Source organism: Silene latifolia, chromosome 10, assembly GCF_048544455.1.
Source record: "Silene latifolia isolate original U9 population chromosome 10, ASM4854445v1, whole genome shotgun sequence".
NCBI lineage: Eukaryota > Viridiplantae > Streptophyta > Magnoliopsida > Caryophyllales > Caryophyllaceae > Silene > Silene latifolia.
In genome coordinates, this window is record NC_133535.1 from 34,251,466 (window position 1) to 34,272,488 (window position 21,023).

Consider the following 21,023-nt stretch of genomic DNA (forward strand, 5'->3'; position numbering starts at 1 on the left):
CCCACTCACCCCACCGTTACTGTTCTAGCCACTCCTGCGACTTCTACTCCTCCTGTGGTAAGGAACAGTGATCATCATATGGCCATTGATACACCAATTATTTCCGGCCTCGATAAAACATCTGCCAGTAAGGAGTTGAGGGCATGCGATCAAATTACTACATGTTCTCAACCTGAATTTCAACGTCTTGTATTCAAGTTGATGAACAACCTGACCATTCTGAGCCAACTCCTATGTTGCATGGTTTATCTCCCTCTCATAATACTGCTATTGATGATGTCCCTCCCGTCAATGATCCCACAGTGGTAGCGGATGATCATCATAATCAAGAACGGTGGGTTCAGTACAGTAAGAGGAGAACATGCAAAAGAGATATGCAAACACGTTCCAGTGCTATTGATGATGTCCCTCCCATCAATGAGCCCACTCACCCCACCGTTACTGTTCTTGTTAGAAATCTAGATCTCTATACTCAACATATTCATATATGTTATAATTTTAATTTAGTCATAAAATTAAAAGGTGATCTTATGCATGCAAACTACAAAATAAATAAAGAAGAAATCATCATCTCACATTGATATTTCGGTTTATATGGGCACAAGAGAGTTCTCCTACTCTCTTGTTCTTGAGCTTTCCTTAGTGGATGAACAAGGATTCAAGAAGAGAATCCCTCCCAAAAGTATTATACCCAAGATAACAACTTAATAAAATTAATATTATTATTACTAGAATAATACTAATTTTGTATTAAAATTGACCCAAAAATATTATTGGACTCTCTATAATTTCGGTCAAGAGAGAAGGAAGAGGAAGAAATTTTTATCTTTCTAAAACTTCTTATTTTAGATGTGTTGAATGAATAATGAATCACCACCTTTGCATGTAGTGTATTAGATGATAAAATGAGCAAAAGACCCTTGGCCTTATGACAAGGAAAACCGGGTAGGAGGGCTTGGGTATGGCCAATGCATAGCATTTTCTCTTACCCATAAAAGTAGTCATGTAAAGCTATAAGTTAAGGCTCATGATTATGCCTTCCACTTAAACATTATTGTGGACAAGGCCCTCGGGAACTGCGTCCGCGGGATCCACACTAGGCATAATCGACTCGAGGTTCTTTCGAATCGAATTAAGACAAATTAGAGTCACCACCAAGTTTTATGGGAACTTGGAACCGTTCAAGTCAACTTTACACCTTTCATCGAAAAGCATAAAGCCAATCGATTACGAGTGATTAAAGATAAAGACTTGTACCCTATATCACTCGATTTGAATGACTCTCGTAATCCAATAGTATTTAGACGGATCCACAAACCACAGATCTTGAGTAAGGGGTGAGGGTACGTGTTAGGAAGCCCATAAGGACACCTAACCCCGCCCGTCAATAACGGCCTCTACTAAGTCAAGTATCGGATTTCAAACAAGGTCGTAGCTACTGCGATATATGATATGCAAACATCCTTTTAAAACCCTAACATGTGAAGTTTCTATGTCGATTTAGATGCAACTAAACTAACTTTGTCAAAGTTGTAATTTAGCATGTGGGTTGATTGATCTAACAACACACAAAACAAAACAAACAAGGCTTAAGGGGAATGGGGGAGCCGTTGGGATCTATCCTATTACAACCCAGGCATTTCATGCCGACACAACAAGAAATTAAAGATACAACTCGATCTAAAATACAACGCTATACACAAAACCGTACACGACACAATACACGGCCAATTCGGCCTAGGAAAACGTGCACAAGGGGGGGTGGCCCACGGCTTACATAACTCACGGCCTTAGGTCACTCCTCGTAATGCGTGCTCTCACTTAATCTTATCGAATTAGACATAGGGTCACACACCAAAGCTTGCATTAGCATAAATCGGGCCATGTCGCTTTAAACAACATGCGATTTACTACGCTCCTACACAAATTGGAGTACAACTATCCAACCAAATAAGACTAAGGTTTTCGTAAATCATTTGACTCGACTAAATAGAAAACTAATTACAAACGAAATACAAGAAACGACTCGATAAACAAAAGGTAATTACAAAATACGAAACAACGATAAATAAACGATATAAAGATGAAGCAAGATTGACAAAAAAGCACGGCCAAGCACACGGCCAACCACGTCCACCCTAGTTCCTAGGTTAGATCCATTAGTTAGATATATTTGCAAAGCGATATAGGAGATACATTAGAAATTGATGATAAAAGAGGTCAGACGGCTTCGCCTAAAACCGAGTGTTCTACACTGCCTAAAGGGTCAAATTAGGTCAAGTTCGCTAATTAGATTAACTCATCGAGTGTTAATAAGAAGGTGCTAATCACGCACTCTTATACTAGCGAGAAATTAGGTGAAAAGAGAGATGCATTAAATTAGGTTATAGAATTGTTAGTCGATTTTAATGCTTGTGTCGAAGCACCCTAACATGTCTAATTAGGTTATTTAATCGATCTAAAGTCGTCTAAGTGAATCATATGTTAAAAATCAGAGGTCGAACTAACATGCGGCGGGTCCTAGGGTAGGTCGAATTGAACGAAACAAGCAAGGGGTCAAAAGCGAGGAACGAAGTTAGGATTCGTTTTATTAATGCCCTACCTTGAACACGAGGTGTAAATGAGACGGGGGATACGACCGACCGATGTGGCGGATTTCTTTCCTATCTCAAGTCAACGCGGGTGTTCATGGTGGTACTTTAACTCATACTCGGACTAAACTAGTTTTATAGTTAAAGATGTCAAACGATAAACAAAACGATGAACAATGTAAAACGAACAATGAAAGAACAAACATAAAAAGAACGAAATAAAAGGGAGAAGAGGAGGATTTGATGCACCCTCAACCTACATGTATCGTTGACACCGTCTTGGGTCGTAATCGATAGTAGATTTTATCTCGAGAGGCCGTCGTCGACGAAGGAACAAAGCAACAAACACGTTTTTTGCAAATCTGGACAGCAACTTTCAAACTGCAATTTCTCACTCGTTTCACGGTGAAAATTATATTTAAAAGATATTTTTAAAACTAGAAAGAGAGTAGAACAAAGATCTTAAAACAAACTACGCTCGTTCTGAGTTATTGGGCACGAACAACGAGCACAAACAGAACTGGACAGACAGGAAAAGCCGCGAAAACAGAGGGTATGACACTCTGTTTTTCGAGGGGATTCGTGTACTCTCAAAGTCAATTTGGCTCGTGAATCTTTATATAAGATGTAGATGGATGTTATGTGGTTAATTAGGAACAAGAAACTCGAATTTTAATGGAGATTTGAAGGGGAAACGAATGGTATTTCGAGAGAGACACAAACTGTTTCAGTTTGGATGTCTCGGTTTTTGTCGAGGGTTTTGAGAGGCAATTAGGGTTTGTTTATGGAGTTTAATGCTTATGAATGACGGTAGTATGTATGGAGAACTTAGAGAAATGAAAGTATGGCCGAGGGGAGGTATTTATAGAGAGTTAAAGTAGGGTTTAAGAGAGCCACAAGCAGTCGGGCTCGGTTTGCATAGCTGCTGTCCATCAGCTATTTCGTGGGGTTTTTAGGGTTTGTATGGGGGGTTTGCTTGGTGGTTAAGCTAAGATAATATGGGGAGGATACTAGGGTATGGTTTAGGGTTAATGGGCACGGGTTTAGGTGGTGTTTGGAGCGGGTTTTGGACTCGGGTTTGAGCACGCAAAACAGGGGGCTGCTTATGTTATTTGCGGGCTGTTTGTGGAGTGTTTGGGACGGGCTTGTGGAAAGGTTTCGTGGTGGGTTTGGTGATGGGTTTTTGTGGGTAATATGGAGCAGGAATTGGGTTGGTTGTGGCGGGTTTGGGTCAAGCTTTGAAGCACACAAAACGGGTTGGGGTGTTTGTATGGGCTGTTTTTTGGACGGGGATTGGATGGGTTAAACAAAGGGTTCGGGATAGGCTTTGGCTAAGAATCGAACACGGGTTATGGGAGAGGAGGTTGGGTCGAAAGTGCGTCGAAAATCGAGCCCAAATCAAGTAGAAAACGAGCTCAAAATCGTTGTAAAAATCGAGTTCTTCAAATACGGTTTATAAACGATATAAATTGATTTTTCAAATCAAATAACTAAAGAAAGATTTTTCAAATCAAAAATATATTTTATTTTCATTAAAATAAATTTAAGAAAATAAATTCAAATTAAAACAATAAAAATGAATTCACTTTAAAAAAACATTTAATTTAAATATCATTTAAATTAATAAAATACTTCGTCGACAACGCTCATTATACATCGTAAAACGAGCCCAAATAATGACAATGACAACTAAAGAATACATGTGTCCTATCATCATCGGGTGTTTGTCGGGTTCTCTATAAATTCCAATATCGACGGATACGGGTATCTACAATTATTAACACAAAAATGCCTAATCTTCCCTCCTAATTTTCGGCACATATGAAGGTAAAATGGGTTCCATTTTATCTTTGTCAATTTGTCATATGTCACATGTCACATAAAATTGTTATGTATTTTTAACATATTAAAAATCAACATATTAATAAAAATACGTCATATACAAAATTGACTTAGTAATTCATAATTACTTGTGCCAAAATATTTTATCAATTATAAATCACAACATCTTGTATTTATAATAATTTATTCATTCAAATGTAATTGTTTCCTTAAACAATAATTTCATCTAAGCAATAAAACAATTCGATTACTCAGACCGTATCTTATTCAATCAAATTTCAATAAGACACGTAAATATTACTTCCAAAATCGCCCGCCAATTTTAAATATTTTAACTGACCCGTATCGTCATACGATCAATTAAATGATCAATTAAGAGTGTTAGCCTTTAGGTATGACCTAAGGGGATCAACTGATCACCACCGTCGCACGACAGTAATGTCAAACTCTAGTCAGCCAATCATTACCGATATGTGTGGACCAGTTGTCAGTAAAATATTACTTCCCAATTGTATTCTTTAAAATGAGATTTAAATATGTGATCATCATGATCAACAGTTGTGATCGCATTATTGTCGGAGGACACATATTCCAACAATCTCCCACTTGTCCTCGACAAGTGTGCGTCACCAATTCTCTTGTCCCATTACTATCTCCCACTCAATGCAAGGTGTCTTTTAGGTCGTACTTGCAAGTGATCATATCGAGAGTGGTTTCCTCGATCTGGAGAATAACTGATTGACCGGATTTATCCACCATGGATACATTCCGAGCGTGGCCACGCATTTCCAGTTCATTACTCCTCGAGTGGCCCTGAGATATTGTTATAACCCTGACTAGGGGTGGACAATTCCTATCGCACTCATTCCCTTCGACTAGCCACAGCCATCATAACCCAAAATATGCCCATTTGACCCCATTTCGAAGGTCGTAGTAACACAAATCAAAGTTAATCTGAAACTGTGCCATCTTAGGCGAATAGTCTTTAGTCAAAAGAATCGACTCATTCGAATACTATAGTAGCTCTCGCCACGACCAGGCTATATAAATTTGCCAGAACTTTATAAGCGGTCATAAGGCCCGACAAAATGTTCCTAACAGTCTGCCTATGTGATCGACTAGTCATTCTCATACAATGCTAATCTGTGTTCACTTTAACGGGGTTCAATTGTCTCTACAACCCGTTTTGATGTAACAAAGTATAAGGTGAGTTAATAATAACTCAAACGACAAATGTCGACATCACATTCCGGTAGTCAATACCATATTACAACCTTGTGATGCATATCGTAAGTGTGTAAACACTTGTTTGATTGCAATAGAAGTTTAACATACCACGTGTCCATGAGTTCAAACTTCTTATAATCGCATTTTCCTTTACGTTCATGTTATCTTCTCATAGCATGAACCTTACCAAGTACACATCTAGGTTCCCAACCTCGGTTTTGGTTCTTTATCTTGAGAGAACTTCCTTGTCGATTATCACACAATGCACTAGGTATATGTTTTGTAGAATCTTGCAACAATTGTCAAGATGATTAGCCTAGCACTTCTCACAAGTCCTAGCATTATAGGAAAAACTAGTTTTGAGTAACTTCTTATTCAACTAAGTATCTTTCCAAACTTCCTATTTCTCCTTTTAGCTTAAGAGCTTAGGATTTTCATAAATCCTTACATGTGTTCGAACTGCAATATGTACAACCTCTTGACACACAACAGAGTCTTCTGTCAAACACTGAAATCGCTCATCGGATTCTCCTCGAGAATTCATGACGTTTCTTCTATGGCTTCCCAATGATCCATCATGCTCTTATTCATATGATTCATTTTGTACATGTGCATGATTATTCTAATGGCGGAAACATTAGTAACCTTTAATCATGTCATCAACTATTCTTAGGTTCAAGGAACGACCATGACTTCTAATGGCCTTTCCATTTTCATTTACATGAATAACCTACGTTACTTGTTGATTCGATGTGTATGTCTCTATACTTATCCAACATCTCAAGATGTGATTGGATTCATCATAGTCCATTTTTATCCAGAATTGAAAACTCAAATACTTCTTTGTGAAAGAAAGTACTAGCTCGTCATTCTCAATGAGCAATGAGTTGTAAATTTTTACAAGATGATTGCTCCCACTAAATTCCATGTCTTCACAAGATAATTTCCAAACTCCCACTTAATTCCAGATGTTTCGTAATTGATTACTCAATTGAAACATTTCAAGAATTGAGATTTGTTGCTTTGCTAAGTTATTGAGATAAAACCATATATGTTCCCATCATATCCTTTCAAAATACCTATTTTGAAGTGGTCTCATCTTATCCTTATGGAAAGAGATTTTAATCTCTAACTCATTCATATCATAATGATGCGTTTTAATCTCTAACTCATTCATATCATAATGATGCGTAGCAATGTCATTATTTAAATATAAATAATATCTAATACACGTCCTTCAAAATACCCTCTTCGGAAGGAGGTTTAACCATTTCATTTCATAATGAGGTTAAGTAATGACATTGGCGGGTTAATACTTAACTTAGCTATTGAGGATATCGGTATATCAATCCTTGCAACTTCTAGTCATAAATCTCATTTATTTTCTGGGATGTAACTTTGATATATTTAGGCTCTTAAGTAAATATCAATGTTGAAACTATTGGTCAAAATTTATCATAAACTAGTCAAAACTCTTGTTAAGACTTTACATTAGTCATTTTCTTCCAAAACTTTCTTTTGGTCTCCTCGTGTAGTTATCTTGAGAAAACATTTTCTAGTATGGCCTTCCTAAAAATAGAAAATCTAATTAACTATTACAAATTCGGAAACCAACTCCATTGGTCCCTTGAACTTCGGTTATGGCACGCATCTCGAGGGAACACCGTCTTTATGTATCGCCTTCTTGAATGACACCGTCTTGAAGGAAATCCGGAATAAATAAATTACATAACAAATTACATAATTTCCTATTATACATTTGTAATTAAAATAAAATAAATCTACTAAATTACAAAACGGTGATACGAGATCACAATAAATTACAACCGAATCAATATTCCCATACATTTCGGGTAATACCGATTAAAAACTAAGGCCATACTAAGTAAAATTACATAATTTAAAATTACATAAAAATAAAATTATGACAATCATAAATAAAATGCAGCATTATAATATGTATGAACATGCCCAATTTTATGCTAAATCACCTTTAAGGAGCCAATATCGTATATTTAACGGTTTTTACGGATTTGCGTGATTCAACCTTTTAAAATCACAATAAAATACATAAATTCATATTTATGCATAAGTTAATTACCCTAACCTCTTAGGAATCAAAATTAGTCTCCACTAACTATTTGACCATAATTAACTCATATTTCTAAAATTGTTCATTAAGGACCTAAAATTATAATAAAAATGCTATAAACTTCAAATAAATCACAAAAATTCCAAATAAATTTAAAATTTAAAATTTAAAATTTTGAACATTCTGGAAAAATACCATGACACTCATAATGTTCAAAAACTTAGGTTAAAATTTCGTAAAATTATCGGAAAAACTATGTTGCGGTTTATTGGATTTATCAATAAAAATCATAAAAACATGAGAAAAATTATATTCATCAACTTTTCAATTTTAGATCTGAAAAAGATAATAAAATGCAACATGTGACGTTTTTCCTTAGTCATAGAGTATGGTTTAGCAATTATTCACTAATTAAGTCACTATTTATGCTATTTTTCATCAAAAATTCATAAATCATGCATGAAAACTTCAATATAGCCTATTATTTTACACACATCTTGTGAAATTGCATGTGACAACATACTAAATTTCTATGACCAGATTCGAAATTTATCTCATATAAACCTATTTTTCTTCTAAATCCGATTTTAAACATGAAAAATCCATATTTCGAGCATAAGAACTCCAAAAATTATGAAAATTTACAGGTCATCTCAAAATTATATATGTGATAACATGTCCAAAAATCACTGTAAAATTCGAAGTTTAGCTAATTTTAGTCCGAAAATGACATTTTAATCATAAAATCATATTTTTAATGCAATTATTATATAAGATGAACAATAAAAATCCATAAATTAACCAAAATATCCTAAAAATATTTTAGGACCAGAAACTTTAACATGCATAAGTATTTTCGTGGTATATCATAATAACACAAATTTAACAAGTTTTATATGTTAATCGTATAACTCGGAAAAACTATAACCGATTTGCATGCAAACAACCAAGGCTCTTGATATCGCTTGTTAGAAATCTAGATCTCTATACTCAACATATTCATATATGTTATAATTTTAATTTAGTCATAAAATTAAAAGGTGATCTTATGCATGCAAACTACAAAATAAATAAAGAAGAAATCATCATCTCACATTGATATTTCGGTTTATATGGGCAAAAGAGAGTTCTCCGACTCTCTTGTTCTTGAGCTTTCCTTAGTGGATGAACAAGGATTCAAGATGGTTTTAGGTTATCTCAACAAGACAATAATGAGGAGAATGGAGAGAATGTGAAGAATGAGGAGAACGCGGAGAATTTGAAAAATGAGGAGAATGTCCATGTCCAGGAGAGTGTGGAGGGTAATGTGGAGAATAGTGGGGATAATCTGGAGAAAATGTGTGGGTGGTCTAACGCTGAATTGTTTGAGGCATTGGACGTGATGGGTGAAGCTTTGCAACCAATACAGTCACGTCGTTCACCACCAAAACCACAATGCCCAATCATACCACTTGACGATCATCTTTTATCTCAACCTGAACCTTCAACTCCTATGTTGCATGGTTTATCTCCCTCTCATAATACTTCTATTGATGATGTCCCTCCCGTCAATGAGCCCACTCACCCCACCGTTACTGTTCTAGCTACTCCTGCGACTTCTACTCCTCTTGTGGTAGGGAACAGTGATCATCATATGGCCATTGATACACCAATTATTTCCGGCCTCGATAAACCATCTGCCAGTAAGGAGTTGAGGGCATGCGATCAAATTACTACATGTTCTCAACCTGAATTTCAACGTCTTGTATTCAAGTTGATGAACAACCTGACCATTCTGAGCCAACTCCTATGTTGCATGGTTTATCTCCCTCTCATAATACTGCTATTGATGATGTCCCTCCCGTCAATGATCCCACAGTGGTAGCGGATGATCATCATAATCAAGAACGGTGGGTTCAGTACAATAAGAGGAGAACAAGCAAAAGAGATATGCAAACACGTTCCAATGCTATTGATGATGTCCCTCCCATCAATGAGCCCACTCACCCCACCGTTACTGTTCTTGTTAGAAATCTAGATCTCTATACTCAACATATTCATATATGTTATAATTTTAATTTAGTCATAAAATTAAAAGGTGATCTTATGTATGCAAACTACAAAATAAATAAAGAAGAAATCATCATCTCACATTGATATTTCGGTTTATATGGGCACAAGAGAGTTCTCCTACTCTCTTGTTCTTGAGCTTTCCTTAGTGGATGAACAAGTATTCAAGAAGAGAATCCCTCCCAAAAGTATTATACCCAAGATAACAACTTAATAAAATTAATATTATTATTACTAGAATAATACTAATTTTGTATTAAAATTGACCCAAAAATATTATTGGACTCTCTATAATTTCGGTCAAGAGAGAAGGAAGAGGAAGAAATTTTTATCTTTCTAAAACTTCTTATTTTAGATGTGTTGAATGAATAATGAATCACCACCTTTGCATGTAGTGTATTAGATGATAAAATGAGCAAAAAACCCTTGGCCTTATGACAAGGAAAACCGGGTAGGAGGGCTTGGGTATGGCCAATGCATGGCATTTTCTCTTACCCATAAAAGTAGGCATGTAAGGCTATAAGTTAAGGCTCATGATTATGCCTTCCACTTAAACATTATTAACACAAAAATGCCTAATCTTCCCTCCTAATTTTCGGCACATATGAAGGTAAAATGGGTTCCATTTTATCTTTGTCAATTTGTCAATTTGTCATATGTCACATGTCACATGTCACATAAAATTGTTATGTATTTTTAACATATTAAAAATCAACGTATTAATAAAAATACGTCATATACAAAATTGACTTAGTAATTCATAATTACTTGTGCCAAAATATTTTATCAATTATAAATCACAACATCTTGTATTTATAATAATTTATTCATTCAAATGTAATTGTTTCCTTAAACAATAATTTCATCTAAGCAATAAAACAATTCGATTACTCAGACCGTATCTTATTCAATCAAATTTAAATAAGACACGTAAATATTACTTCCAAAATCGTCCGTCAATTTTAAATATTTTAATTGACCCGTATCATCATACGATCAATTAAATGATCAATTAAGAGTGTTACCCTTTAGGTATGACCTAAGGGGATCAACTGATCACCATCCTCGCACGACAGTAATGTCAAACTCTAGTCAGCCAATCATTACCGATATGTGTGGACCAGTTGACAGTAAAATATTACTTCCCAATTTTATTCTTTTAAATGAGATTTAAACATGTGATCATCATGATCAACAGTTGTGATCGCATTATTGTCGGAGGACACATATTCCAGCAGTTCTAGCTACTCCTGTGACTTCTACTCCTCTTGTGGTAGGGAACAGTGATCATCATATGGCCGTTGATACACCAATTGGTTCCGGCCTTGATAAACCATCTGCCAGTAAGGAGCTGAGGGCATGTGATCAAATTACTACATGTTCTGAGAACCTATCCAGAGAAAGAGTACAAAATGATGCATTAGAATGGCCTCGATACACTGACATGGAATTGTTGAACTGTGTTCGAAAGAGAACAAAGAAAACTCAACAGTAATGTCATATTTTTGCTTTTGATTTTTTGATTTTTTTTATTGTAATAAATATATCTACTAATTGCATTTTATCAATAATGAAGTGAGTTTATGGTGTCCACTCCGTGGATGGAAGTCACAAGAGATGCTTTGCAAACACTTGGACCGCGTGGCCTTATTATGGATCAGGTAAGTAACCCCTGAGTATTATTTTCCTTTTCCTGCCCATGTTTTCATTTTGTTCACGCCACTCAACCTATTTCATTTTGTTGACGTTTCATAAAATCAAGTCACTCGTTGTCTATGTTTCCTAACAAATTTAATTTTATAGGTCATTGATATGTTTGGAATTAAGTGCACACTCGGTAGAACAAATGTACTCTACTTGCCAACAACAGTATATGTTAGTTTTAAATCCTTTATATGTTGATATTCAAGTATTTTGCGTTCTTAAAGTTGCTTTGTTTCTAAAATTGCCTTTTTGTGACACGTAGACTCTTCATCGAGAAAACAACCCCGTTGTTTGGGGTGAATACATAAAGTCTCATTATACTCCAGTTGATGGTAGCCATATCGACAAGGTCAGATATTGTGATGTTTTTTTTACTTATTTGTGAATCCTGGAACTTATTTTGTGAATCCTGGAACTTCTTTTGTGTACTTATTTGTGAATCCTGGAACTTATTTCGTGAATCCTGGACCTTGTTTTGTGAATCCTGGACCTTATTTTGTGAACTTATTTTATAAATCATGGACCTTATTTTATGAACTTATTTTGTGAATCCTAGACCTTATTTTGTGAATCCTGGACCTTATTTTGTGAATCCTGGAACTTATTTTCCTTATTATAGCATTATTCTCTTGGTTTGTCTTGTACATTTACTATCTCAGATTTTTTTCCCTTTGCATAGTGAAACGGGGAAGCATTTGGTGGGCTTGTGTCTGTGATATAAAGCAGGGAAAAAATTTCATCCTTGACTCAAGCGTGGATATTAATGTGGATCCTAACAACAAGCATGTTAAAGAGCTTGTATGATTTTTTTTTCCCAAAATATTATTATTTCCGTTTCTTTTAAAAGTATACTCCAAAATATATTTTGATCTTGTTATTGCCTTTTCTTTTCAGTTGGACCATGTTTCATTTATTTTGGCACAGTCATATAAATCTTTGGAGTTCATGCACACGAACGAATTTGTCAATCTCGAAGTCCCTCAACAAACAACATGGTATGTAAGAATCTATCTTTTTCCTTTTGTTAACAGATCAATAGTTATTATTTTGAGAAGTTTTACGAATGAAAGTTGGACTTTCTCATTTGCTGTTTTTTTATCTAGTTATGATTGTGGAGTTTTTGTGTTGAAGTGGTTGAGTGCCTTGGACGATGATAGTTTATGGACCAAAAGTGAATATTTTGAGGTACGTTCATTAGTATACTAAAATAAAGCCTTATCTTGTGAATCTCAGACCTTGTTAGTGAAACTTAGGGCTTGTTTTGTGAAACTTAGGGCTTGTTTTGTGAAACTTGGTCATTATAAGGTTTTTATAATCAACAAGCTCTGAGATTCACTGAACAAGCTCTGAGATTCACTGAACAAGGTTTGAAATTCACAAAACAAGGTCTGATATTCACCAAATAAAGAAGGTTGTCTATATACGTCTTTAATATGTCACTCTTTGCAAAAATCGCCACAATATCGAAAATCGATCATGTTGGAACTACTTAGATGGGATGAAAATACTAAAAAGGTACACTTCATTGTCTTAAAATTGATGTGAAGTTCATTTCTTCATAACTTTGGCGAATATTTCGTAAATAAGTTGATTGTACTTGTTTTTCGTTGTATAGGTGTTTAATTAATAAGACAATTGTTCGTGTTGCTGGGATGATGTGAAGTCATAATATGCAAAAGTGGGTGGAGGCTCCTCAAAAACTTGCACCATACGTAGATTTGGTAGGGCATATAGAAAAAAGTTTTTTAAGGAGGATTTTGACAAGATTGTTGCCTTCATCAACTCTTGTAAATATATTTCATAGTTGTAAAGTCATAATAATGTTTCTGGGTCACTTATGTGACTTATGTGGCTAATTTGACATTGAGTTGAGTAATTTGAGCTTGGCTTGGACTACTGTTATACGATTTCCCACATTTAAGTTCATGTTTCACGAAATCACCTTCCACTTTCCGTAGGATTCACAAACTTTGCAAGTAAACAATTGGACAAATTAAAGTCTAGCATTCACAACATTGAAAACAAATAAACGTCGTAAGTAAATCAACAAGCTATGAGATTCACTGAACCAAGGTTTGATATTCACAAAACAAGATCTGATATTCACCAAATAAAGAGCAAAATAGATGATTTTAAACCACTTATAATGACCAAGTTTCACAAAATAAGCCCTAAGATTCACTGAACAAGGTCTGAGATTCACAAGATAAGGTCTGAGATTCACAAAATAAGGTCTAAAATGAAATCACAAAACAAGCCCTAACATTCACTGAACAAGGTCTGAGATTCACAAAATAAGGTCTGAAATGAAATCACAAAACAAGCCCTAAGATTCACTGAACAAGGTCTGAGATTCACAAGATAAGGTCTAAGATTCACAAAATAAGGTCTGAAATGAAATCACAAAACAAGCCCTAAGATTCACTTAACAAGGTCTGAGATTCACAAGATAAGGTCTGAGATTCACAAAATAAGGTCTGAAATGAAATAAAAACGCTTGATGCTAGATTCAGGACCAAGTTTCACAATTTTATATTCCAGTTTCACAAGATAAATTCCAGGATTCAAAACACTGACCAAAATAAAACGAGCTTAAAACTTGTCTTCTTCAATCGTCATGTCTATTCTCGTTGCTTAAGAATACTCCTTTACATCAATCTTCATCCTCGACTTCTTCCCCTTCTTCCTCTTCTTCCGATGTGTCTCCCAATGTGAAGAATCAAACCTTGATTAGATACTTTTTTTAAAAACAAAATTAGTAGACAAGAGTAGTTGCGTTTTCAAATAATAATAAAATAGAAAGACGAGTAGAATTATACATACTTGATTCTCAGGAGGATGCTCTGCAAACTCAATTGGACAATTTCTTTTATCGTGGTGTGACATGCGTTTACACTTAGCACACATCCTTTTCGGTTTTTTTGCCTTCATAATTGCCTTATTTTTGCTGCTCACCAACCTTTTACCACTACCTTTGTTTTTTTAGACTTTAGGTGGTAAGATCTTGACTTCTTTTGGAGCCTTGCAGTTCAGAAGGACCTCCAATTCTTGTTCTTTGGTCATAGGCTTTGGGTTTGGCTCCAACTTCTCTCAGAATTCTTTAATTAGCTTGGCAAACTCTCTCATATCCGACTCTTCTTCTTTTCTTTTGAGCATACCAACAGTTGCGTAAATCTCATACCATACCCGAGACATTCCAAATTTACTACCACTACTACAAATCCAGGCAACTACAACGCCCCTTTAACAACGCTTATTCACGAAAATCACAATAGACGTTGTAGAACGTATGGCGCGAATTTTACTAAACTTAATTACAACGGGTATGGTTATATAACCGTTGTTATAAGTTTTAACAACGGGTCAAACATGCACAACCGTTGTTAATAATTTGGCGCAAAATTGGCGCAAAGTTAGTGAAAAGTAATCACAATGGTTATTTTTGAAACCCGTTGTTAAAACTTTTTAACAACGGTTTTTGTTTTACAACCGTTGTTAAAACGTTTTAACAACGGTTTTTGTTTAACAACCGTTGTCAATACTTTCCGTACTATAAACCACACAAACACAGATCAGCTACAGCCACAAAACACAAACCTTAACACAAACACAGCAGACAAACACAAACACAAACACAAACACAAACACAAACACAAAACACACACTTTCTCATCGTCTCTTTCTCTCTTTCTCATCGTCGCTTTATCATATCGCCGTCACTGTTGATTTCATCGTCTCTTAATTTCTCTAACTATCAGGTAAATCTCGTCGTCACTGTTGGTTTCATCGTCTTTCATCGTAATTATTTTCTTTTTCTAATTATTTCATTTGCATGTATGTGTTTTTATCGATCATTATGTTATTTCTCTAAGTATTATTCGCTTAATTAGCTAGTAAAACAAATTAAATAAAATAAAACAAAGAAGAAGCAAGATGATAGACAGGAATGCATGATAAATTTAATTAATATATATATATATATATATATATATATATATATATATATATATATATATATATATATATATATATATACATAAATTAAAAAAAAATTACATTAATAAAAATGCAATTCTTATATTTTCATAGAGAGTCTTATTCTCTTCTATGATATTCGTCCTCTCCTCCTTAGCTATTTGGAGGTTCCGTTCAGATTGATATATCGTCATATAGCCGCAAATCGCTGCTGCTCTCTGTCAAGCCATCTTTTTTGGCGTCCTTGATGATGGATCGAGCATCCACAAAGTAGCTCTGAAACTGTCCTCAATGTGGAGCAACCGGCGGATGAAAACTTTGTTGTTCTCGATCATAGTAAGAGTCTTAAGGATGATATCATTCATTTTGTTGATGAAGTTTGGAGTTTGTTTGAAAGATTAATTAGGGTTTATTTGGAGTTTGTTTTAGCAGTTAGGATTTGGAGATATATAGTGAGATAATGGAATGTTAGTTGAGATAATGCATGTATTTATACTAAGTAATGTGTGGTTTGAATTGTTTTTTAATTAATATATATGTTAGGAAGTTGTGTCATAATCATCATCATATCTCTCTCTGCTGCTTCAAATCTTATTATAACCCTTCTCATTCCATATTGTCCATTCATATGCACAGGGATGGCAGTAATAATGCATGCATCGGAATTATAACGGGTCGTAATTATGCATGCATCTAGTAATATTTAACTTAATTTTTTTTTATTTTTTAAAAGCAAACAACAACGGTTATTGGGAAAAACCCGTTGTCTTTAGTTATAACAACGGTTTTGTATATTACAACCGTTGTTATAACTTTCCCACCAAAATTGAGTCACACTTTCCACAACGGTTTTTTATATTTAAAACCGTTGTTAATAGTTTTAACAACGGGTTCCTTAAGAAAACCAACCGTTGTTAAAACCTTTTACAACGGACGCTTTAACAACGTCCGCTTTTTTATATAACAACGGTTTTTAACCGTTGTTATAGCCTGTATCTGTAGTAGTGTACTATTACCAGTAAGATCGAAGTTTTCCAGCAGATTCCTATTCAAATCATAAACCGAGTTTCTGAGTGCATTCTTACTCCACCTATGCAAAATGTATTTCTCAGGTATTTCCTTAAACTTTCCCGAGCAAATCCAAATGATGTGGTTGCATAAAATACCTTTCCTTTCAAACAATTTACATGTACAACAAACATCCATTGTTCTCCTATTGTACTCACTGCATATCTCTTTCGCTTGTTTGCGTCCTCAACAATTGAAACTTCAAAGTTAGTTACTGGATCTGGTGGGGTGTATCCACAAACACTACACGCATTTACCGGAAACTTAACCTCCTGTTGGAAGTCGAAGAACACTTCATGTGTATAGACCTTGATTGCATGGGCCTCCCAGTTTGACCCGAATAGGGTTTCAGGCATTGAGTTTTCGCTCTGTGCTTCAAGAAGCTGTAGATTATGCCTTTGTTGGTCCATGGCACTCTCAAATCTCATCCAAAATTCTACAAGAGTCCCATATTTATTTTCAAATATCTTGAAGAAACTATTCGAACTCTCTGATCTTTTTGTGGTTTTGAAAATGTTGCCCATAGGCACATTCCTAAAGTAAGCGGGTATCCACTTCTCTCATTCCGCAAACTTGCTAGTCAACCACTTATTTCCTTCTAACGAGAAGTCGCTAATGACCTTAGCCCAATTATCTTCAAATTCCTCAGGCTCCAAGTCCTCGCTCCAGACAACATTGTTCAAACGACTTAAGAAATCAGTCTCTTTGCAAATTGTGCTCCCAACCTTGTCTGTTAATTTCTTCATAATGTGCCACATGCAAAAGCGATGTCTTGCTTTTTTGAACACGGCTGCAAGTCCCAAAATACACATTATCTATAGTCAGAGGATTATCTTCTATGGTCACAAATCAAGTTTAAGATTCACTAAACAAGGTCTCAGATTCACAAAATATAGAGAAATAACAAAATAGGCGAATTCAACAACTTATGACCAAGTTTTTGAATATTTGCTTTGTGTTTCACAAATTAAGCTCTAAGTTTCACAAAAAAAGTTCTGAGATTCACAAAATAAGGTCTGAAATGATAAAAAATACTTAATGCTGGATTCAGGTCTAAGTTTCACAATTGTATGTTCCAGTTTCAAAAGATAAGTTCCAGGACTCACAACATTGAGGTCCAGGTTTCACAATATTACCTACTAGTTTCATAGTATAACCTCTAGCATTCAAAAACTAAACCAAATTGAAGATGCCGCTTACAGACAGAGCAGCAATTAAACAACAAGATTAACGAATAATGTTCCTAGATTCACCAAATAAATAACCAGTTTCACAAAAGTAAGATATTCCAAACACACCTTGAACCGCATTTATTATTCCGGGGTCTTGGTCATTGATGATATAATGGGGTTCTTTGCCACCCATTGCTTTCAAGAACTGCTGAAATGCCCAAATAAAAGAATTATCATCTTCATGGTCTAAAAGAGCACATCCAAATGTTATTGGCTTTTTATGATTGTCAATCCCAGTGAAAGGCGTGAATTTTATGCTATATTTGTTCGTTCATAGGTTGGATCGAATGACATAGCATCACCAAACAATGCGTAACATCTGATGGAATCCACATTTGTCCAAAAAATTCTTCTCAAAGCATTGTCACCATCTGTTTCGTATGCAAATACCAACCCTTTTGTTTCTCTGAGAGTTTCTAAACGAGAGATGAACATATGTCCATCCTTACCATTAAGTAGACACTTTACATTTGTTTGGAAATTATTGAACTGCATAAAGGAAGCTCCCACATTTTCGAAACCCTCTGCTTGTTCCTTGCATAAGTTGTATGTTAAACTAGCGCCGACATTCAATCTCGAATTTTGAATGATCATTGCTTATGATATTCATTCAGATGATTTATATTGTCTGCAAGTTTCTCAAATTCCCTATTTTTGACCGGCGTCACTGGGTGATTGTCACCCTCACGGAACTGTTCAATCTTGTACATTTTTTCATGGAACATGAATTTTATCATTGCTTCACAACCCCTCCTTTTAATTTTAGTTATTCCTGTACCACTTTGCTTATTGGAATTCTCAGCCTCACCTGCACCTCCACCCTTTTTCGTACTGGTTTTAGCAGCTTTTGTTTTGTCACCAGTTTCAAGGGTTGTTGTTTTTGCATCAGCTTGGGGAGGACGTCTTTTCCAGTTATTAAAACCTTAACGATGGAAAACCATGCATTTTGTTCGAATAATAACATCTTTAAACCTCTTGGTTGAAGACTTTCTTGCTTCAAACCCACAAGCAATAGCATAAATTTTATAGAACAACATCGCTGACTCTAAGTCCACAAATGTTTTGCCAACCACGGGTGTAAACTTCTCTTCAATCCTACTTATCCATTGCTCAGTGCCACCCGGTGTGTAAGTTACCAGAGTAGTAGGTGTGGAAATAGTTGGCATTATACGGGTTGTTAAGACAGTAGTAGAACCCTCATCACCCTGACCAGAACCAACATTAAAGCAAGGAACCTCACCGTAACCGACACGAGGCGTCACACTACCCTCTGAGTTGTTGTTGTTGACATTTGAATCAAAACCTAAGAAGATAAAATGTTCACAAAGTCACATCTCACATTCACAAAACAAGGCTTAAGATTCACTAAGTAAGGTCTGTGATTCACAAATGAAGGAAGTATAACAAAATGAAGGAAGAGAGCAGAATAGGTGATTCAGAAATAAAGTCTCAGTATATTATCTTCAAGTACACAAATTAAGCTTTAAGATTCACAAAACGAGGTCTGAGAATCACAAATAAAGAAAAAGAACAAAATAGGTCATTCCTAAAGAAGGGTTCACATTGACAAGGACTGAGATTCACAAGTCCACTTTTTGGTTCAGATTATTAGTTCAGTTTTAATATTACCCAGGTTGTATATATTAGTTATTAGTTATTAGTTATTAAGTGTCCAAATTTCACAAAATAACCTTCTAGTTTCACAAACTAGGGTCTCTGCTTCACACAAAAAGAAATAAATAAATTTCATCAGTAACCTTCTAGTCCAGGACAAAATGATTGGTCACAGGTTAAAACCAATTCAAATGTTTAACAATAGATATTCACAAGACAAGGCCCAAGATTCACTAAATAAAGGCTGAGATTCACTAAATAAAGTATCAGGATTATTAGTTCAAATAATTAAAAAGATTTTTGATTCAGATTATTAGTTCACTTTTAATAATGATTTTTGGTGAAGATTATGAGTTCACTTTTAAGAAAAGGCCAGGTTGTATGTATCAGGATATTTTGATGATTTCTTAATAACACTTACATTCCCAAGAAAAGGACATTAAACAATCAAGCATTCAATCAAAAAATTTAATATATGGGTAATGCGAACAGGCACTGTTGACAGTTGTGCCAAATACCGGGCCTATAAATATCTAATTTCTGAAACCTTATAGTATATCCTAATAACTTCTCTTCTCTCTTCAGTAAAACATTTCAAAAAACCCTATTGTACACAATGTCTCATTTATTTGTATTCCCATATACTTGTGTTTTGGCAAATGTTCCAGGTTATATGGATCAAGGGCAGTATGTTTGTGGCGACCTCTCTAAATTGGCTGATTGTTTAACGAGCCAAGGTTATGAGATAGAGTCTTTGGTGCCTGTTATGTGCAGGCAGACCTCTCATTATATGGGATTAGTACTAATTCAATTTGGCCCAAATAAAACTAGCTGCAAACAGGCTTTTAAGTTGCAGGAGAAGTTCGAGCAATTTGGGCGTACTAGATCTGAATGGTTGGCTACCTATTCCCGAGTTCAGGGGCCCTTTATATGGGTAGCATCTAGGCTTGATTCAAAATATTTTAACTACACTCCAGTTTGTAGAAGGGTCTCATATTCATCTAAACAAGCAGGAAGATCACTCGCTGATGCAGATGAATGTTGCACCTATAGCTATATCAATATTACTCTATGTGCATTGCCTCGAACAAATAGGGGTGCTTGATAAACTAAACAAATATCATATCTTGCTTAATTTTTCAGCTTTTTATTTAATTATCAGCTTTATTTTATTTTATTTTTGAATGTTGTTGTTTAGTTATTTCGAGAGCCATCAACCTGCGTAATTTTATGTGATGAAAAATTACAAGATTTTTAAGTTTGCTATATATTACTTATGTTTTAATTATCACAATATCATCATTTGCTAAGATTCACTGAGTAAGGTATGAGATTCACAAAATAAGGTCTAAGATGCACCAAATAAGTAAAAGAGCAGAAAAGGTGATTCTAACCACTTACGATGACCAAGTTTCACAAAAAATGCTCTAAGATTCACTAAACAAAAACTTAGATTCACAAAACAAAGTCTGAGATTCACCAAAAAAGGAAAAGAGCTTAAAAAAGTAACAGAAATACTTATTTGCTAATATTCACTGAGTAAGGTCTGAGATTCACTAAACAAGGTCTCAGATTCACAAAACAAGGTCTGAGATTCACCAAAACAAGGTCTGAGATTCACCAAAAAAG

The 21,023-nt window shown here is 35.0% G+C and overlaps 1 protein-coding gene across 1 annotated transcript; it reads right to left on the bottom strand.

Moving 5' to 3' along the window:
- Positions 1-17,108: 17,108 nt before the first annotated feature.
- Positions 17,109-18,374, bottom strand: LOC141607412 (protein FAR-RED IMPAIRED RESPONSE 1-like). Its single transcript, XM_074426763.1, has 3 exons — positions 18,083-18,374; positions 17,847-17,966; positions 17,109-17,338 (listed from the first exon to the last, which is right to left on the bottom strand). Exons 1-3 carry the CDS (start codon positions 18,372-18,374, stop codon positions 17,109-17,111), a joined length of 642 nt encoding a protein of 213 aa, XP_074282864.1.
- Between the last annotated feature and the right edge of the window lie 2,649 nt (positions 18,375-21,023).